Raw genomic sequence first — 5484 nt, 5'->3', positions numbered from 1 at the left:
ACTTCAGTACATTTGCGTATTGTTTTGTCTGATTTCTTTGCATTTTAAGTACTTGAGAGCGTTCTGTGTGTGCGCGCGCGTTTGATGTATGTAGACATCAATGGATGGCGCTGCCCGCATAGCGTCATACTCAGAATTCATATTTTTATCCCTCTCATATGCTCTCTGCGCCAGCACTTGCTATCACTGCACTTAAATTGCCTTTGTGTAAAACACAGACTCGGCAGCGCGCGCGCGCGCGCACGCACACACACAGAGTGAATTATACTTTTGCTTATTCTCACACGTGAGGCGTGTGCATGTTCATAAGCGGCGGCGTGGGGCCTCGTCTCGTGTTTACTGGAACACGTTCAGTGGAAGCTGTGTATGGTGAAGTAATGTCAGACGTGTTGGCCGGAGATGGGCATTGTCGTAAACATCAATCCTTTCATTCACAATGGGAGTGAAGTTCAGTAACCAGCATCTCTTGCCTCCCCCAAAACCCGTGTGTGGTACAGAGCTCGTAATATATTGCTAAGTGATGCTTTATCAAATATTAAATGGAGGTGAAAGCAGCTGTTCGTGTTAGGGACTGAAGATTGAACGCATCTTAAGACATACAGCCAAGATAATGATGATCTGTGTCAATTTGGACCTGGAAGTGGTCGGATGAAAGGCCAGAAAGTTTATTAAACTGCTTATTTTATGTTAACTATCTTGGTTTGATTATTATTCACTCTTAAAAATAAAGATTATTTTTATTCACAGCTGTGGTTCCGTGATGAAGCTTTTAACATTGAACATTTCCATTTGCACAAAAGGTTCTTTAGATTATTAACATGTTCTGAAAAGTTCTTTGAGTAACCAAAAATAGCTATTCTATGGTATTCGCTGCGAAAAAAACAAAACCCTTTGGAAACTTTATTTTTAAGCGTGTTTAAAGTACATCAATGCAAATATCCTAAAAATCCTGCAAACTACATGTTCATAGTGCATGAATTGCCAGAAAATCTTCCAACTGTGTTATTTGTGGCAATCCATGGCATAATGTTGATGGCACAAAGCTAGATTTAAAATGAACTTCTGCCATGATTATTAATCCCTCCATATGTCTTAAGAATATTACTATAATGAGTTGCAAATTCACATACACCATGCATTTCATAAAAATTTGCACAATAATGTCCCGATAGCTCTTATACATATCCTAGAATTTTAGAAATCGTGTCCTAAACTGTAACTCAGTAGCTCTTTACTTTGCATTTGTTAATGCATTAGGTACCATGAACGAACAGCCATTTTATTTATTAATTTAGGTTAATTTATACATATATATCTTTATTAAATGTATTATAAAAAAAAGAACATGAATTTACAATGAACAGTAAGTTAACAGATTATTAAATGCTCTATAAGAGAATTATTCATTATTAGTTCATACTTATAAAGTTAACCTTTTCTTAAAAAAATTAATAAAAAAACATCACTTCTATTTCTTGTCAACTGGCTAATATTAAGCAGGTTATTGAAGAGAACCAAGACAATTAAAGGTATTATTTTATTTTTGATCTTAGAATGTGCATAGTGAGGATACTTTACAGTTCCAGTTCATGTCCAAATCCCGATTTCTGTCACATCCAGTAGTGCTCATCAGTGTTCCCATGGATCACGTCTTCTCCTCAGTCTCAGGCTATCCAAAACGGAGTGTCTGAGGTTATGGAGGAGGAAAGCAACTTGAAGAAACGAAAAAGCGATCAAGGCAACCAGGGCTCTGAAACTGGTCAGGAGGTGGTGGAGAAAGTAAAAAAGCGGCGGGGCCGCCCTCCTGCCGAGAAGCTGCCCCCCAACCCTCCCCAGCTCACAAAACAGATGAACACCATCGTAGACATGGTCATCAACTACAAGGACACGTCAGTACTTAAACACACTTAATTGGTTGTTCTGTTTTTATTTCATGACAAATAAAACGCAACGCTAAAACATGACGATTTACGAAAAACTTCAACAAAGTTTTGAGTTCATACTTTTTCCCTTTATTTTTTAAGTCAGGTCAGTGCACGTGTACTTCAACGTCAGACAGCACAATAAAATGAGTAACAGCTCTTTTTTTGTGCCTTTTCTTGAATACACAGGTTGGGCCGACAGATCAGTAAAGGTTTCGTCCAGCTGCCGTCAAGAAAAGAGGTGCCAGAGTATTACGAGCTCATCCGCAAGCCAGTCGACTTCAGGAGGATCAGGGTGAACTTGAATCGTTACCAATTACACAAATCTCACCTTCTGCTTCCATCACTCCCTTTTCCACCAGACCATTCTTCACTTTTTTCCATTCTTATCGCCACACTGACACCCCTTTCAGCTCAAGAAACACATTGATTTTGCTTTTGTCACACAGGTTGTGTGTTTTTGCTGATTGGGTTTTATAGTGATATGCAGGAGACAGAATTTTTACAGATTCAAAAAAAAAATAAAAAAATCTGTCATTACTTTTAATGTTCCGTAGGTGTTTGCATTGAAATGGATAAAGCAGGAAATGTATGTAGTACCTTTGTTTCCGTCTTCTGCTCTCTTAAACAAATTCCTTTGAATTGATCCTGGTTTTGCTTATGCAGGAGAGAGTGCGTAATCACAAATACAGGTGCATTGCAGACCTGGAAAAGGATATCATGCAGATGTGTCACAACGCTCAGACGTTTAATCTGGAAGGATCTCAGGTGTGCCTGTTCTTGGGTCATTCATCCTTTAAAAATACTTTCAAAAAACATCTATGACCTTTTGACCTATCTATGTTCCAAACCTGTATACATTTCTTTGTTCTGTTGAACACAAAGGAAGATATTTTAAAGAATGTGAGAACCTGAACAGTTTTTTTTTTTTTTTTTCAATGGAAGTCAATGGTGCCCCAAAGTGCAACCTTTCTTCAACATATCTTCCTTTGTGTTCAGCAGAACAAAGAAATGTATACAGGTTTAGAATAACTTGAGGGTGAGTAAATGATGACAGAATTTTTGGGTGAACTATCTCTTTAACATTTTTTTTTTAATTCTGTCTAACATAACCATTATGTTCATATTCACATTAAACATTAAAACAATTACTTTAGCAGTTAACAGGTGTGATAAATGGGTCTGAATATTTTTGCCAGGCAAAAAACTGTATCAGTGAATATAGCAGATGAATTTTATCGAGATCGTTAAATGTCTCTCTATATCTTAGATCTTTGAAGACTCCATTGTTTTGAAATCTGTTTTTGAGAGTGCAAGACAGCGAATAGTGGAACTCAGTGAGGAAGACAATGATGCTGTTGGAAGCAGTGAAGCAATTGGGGGCCATCATTTTAATCTAGAGGGTAATTCAAAATGCATGCTTTGCCTTGTCCAGATTGAGATAAAATGCTTATTAAAATATGTGGAAGTTCAGTAATTCTGACGGATGCAAATAGATGATAATCAGTGCAACCCAAAAAAACATGAATGCTTGAAATAGTCTCTCTTAAGGATAAGGATAGTGTTTAAGGTATCATGTAAAGTAAAAATGTTTTGTCTTAAATGCTTCTGTTTCAGAGACAACAAATCCCAAGCTGGACAAAAAAAAGGAGAAAAATAAAACCAATCCTAGTAATTCCAGCCCAAAGGAGATGGTCACAAATAGTGATGAAGACATTGGCCAAGAATGTGAGAATAACACAAGAGGACTATTGAATTAGACCCCATGACAGCCTCATATATTGTATGCCATTTTAAGAACATTGTGTGGCCATTTCAGTCCAATTTTCCTTGATGTTTCGCTCAAGGATTTGCTCCGAATGTGATCTCTCATTATATCGGTTGCTTTAAACACCTTTATAAAAACCTTTGTATTCTAAAAACAACATTAGTAATGCAGTGCTTTTGCAGTGATACATTTAAAATTGGCATTGTTTTCATGCATTTATATAATGTAAATAAATCATAAACCCAAAATAGATAAAAAATCATGGTAAAAAAAGTTCTGTAAGTTCAGACTGCCTGAAAACGTTCTTTTTTCCCCCAAGGATGGAAAATGGTGGTATGATATTGTATGATCATTTAAAAAAAAAAATGTATTCAATCTTTTAAGATGCGATAAGCTGTGCTAAATTTGCAAGCTATTATGTCTCTGTTTCAGAGAATTTTTAATCTGTGTTTTTTGTGACTATGAGAACTTTGTCATCCTCTCTTTGTACGTTTCCCTTTCCTTCATTACCTGTGAACATCTCTGAGAAAAAAATAAGTTACGATTTTTTTTTATCCAGCAGCTCTTTATCTCTCTTTAGTTTTCATAGGATCGTAACTATCTGTACATAGAGGAACTTGGGGCATAATGGCAATGTATTCTTTGGTGACAGATCAGATACTGCCCTCAAAGAGAGGCACCTATTGATGATAAACGCTTGTGTGTTCAGGCGTATATGATGTAAAAGGGCAAAAAGGTTTGAGACATCATCTTGAAATAAACATTTTTATGAAACCACAGGCCTAATGAGGTTCAATTTCTTCTCTTGCTTTGTAGGTAATCAAAAGCTGTTTTATGGCAGACTTCGGATTCTTCAAAGCAGGTTTTATAAACTCTGTGAACTTTAAGCAATACAACAATAAGCTATGAGTTCCTGTTAGTAATTTAGCTTTAGCAGTTTTTCTCGATTGCTAACACTATAACTGATTCAGTTGGATTCAAGCGCAGAAGATGCCCCTCACATATTTTAAGCACAGTCCAGGACAGATATTGGTTATTAATGCAGGACTATTTTCGGTGCAATGCCCAGAAACGGTGCATGGTTAATGTGATACATAATGTGAAACACTGGCAGTTTTGTAAAAAAAATATTTCTTCTCTGTGACACCAGAGGGCAATGGTGTGCAGTTAGGCCTCATTTTCTATGTATTGTGCAAGACATGAAATATAATCCCAACAGTTGTTTTTAGGTTAAAAACCTTAATAATAAACCGTTTTAACAAATCAGTTAACCTTGTTTACCAAAAAATGACCTGTTTTTAAATGCAGAGACCATGTATGATGGCTAAAGCCTAAAATGTCCAAGAAGAATATGCAGGATCTCTCCTAAAAGGATGCAAAGACTCTCCTAAAATTATTTGAATGATTTCACTTTTTTTTCTTTTGTTAAATCAACTTAACATAATATTTTGAGTTTCTGTTGATTAAAATCTCCTTTATTTTGCTTAATTACTTCAAATTACTTTAAGTTAAACCAATAATTATTATTTTTACAATGTGAACACATACAGTATATCCACTTATTGTTTTGTGTGCAACATTATGTACGAAAATATTTTTCTTATTAATTGAGATATAAATATATTTGAGCATGTTTGTCATGTATTAAAAATATGTTTTGGTAATCTAATTAAGTTGCTCTGATGAGGCATAAATAACATTTGATTATGTTTGTTGAAATGTATTAATAATTGTACTGTTATAGTTAAACCTGCAAACTTTAATTTAGTAGGTTTAGTTTTTTTTATCTTATTG

The 5484-nt window shown here is 35.4% G+C and overlaps 1 protein-coding gene across 1 annotated transcript; it reads left to right on the top strand.

The window, feature by feature from the left end:
- Positions 1 to 1502: 1502 nt before the first annotated feature.
- LOC130101642 (probable global transcription activator SNF2L2) lies at positions 1503 to 3949 on the top strand. The gene is made up of 5 exons (XM_056267462.1): positions 1503 to 1889; positions 2112 to 2217; positions 2589 to 2690; positions 3193 to 3325; positions 3540 to 3949. Exons 1-5 carry the CDS (start codon positions 1696 to 1698, stop codon positions 3680 to 3682), a joined length of 678 nt encoding a protein of 225 aa, XP_056123437.1. The 5' UTR covers positions 1503 to 1695; the 3' UTR covers positions 3683 to 3949.
- Positions 3950 to 5484: the final 1535 nt, after the last annotated feature.

The sequence above is a fragment of the Rhinichthys klamathensis genome, unplaced genomic scaffold (genome assembly GCF_029890125.1).
Source record: "Rhinichthys klamathensis goyatoka isolate OS25496 unplaced genomic scaffold, OSU_Roscu_1.1 h1tg000259l_1, whole genome shotgun sequence".
Taxonomy (NCBI): Eukaryota; Metazoa; Chordata; class Actinopteri; order Cypriniformes; family Leuciscidae; genus Rhinichthys; species Rhinichthys klamathensis.
This window is presented reverse-complemented; position numbering and strand designations above follow the sequence as displayed.

Bases quoted from the DNA above. Each gene is read 5' to 3' on its own strand.
- LOC130101642 (XM_056267462.1), top strand. From the start codon at position 1,696: ATGGAGGAGGAAAGCAACTTGAAGAAACGAAAAAGCGATCAAGGCAAC. The intron at 1,890-2,111 runs GTCAGTACTTAA...TTGAATACACAG, and splicing joins GTCATCAACTACAAGGACAC to GTTGGGCCGACAGATCAGTA. The intron at 3,326-3,539 runs GTAATTCAAAAT...CTTCTGTTTCAG, and splicing joins CCATCATTTTAATCTAGAGG to AGACAACAAATCCCAAGCTG.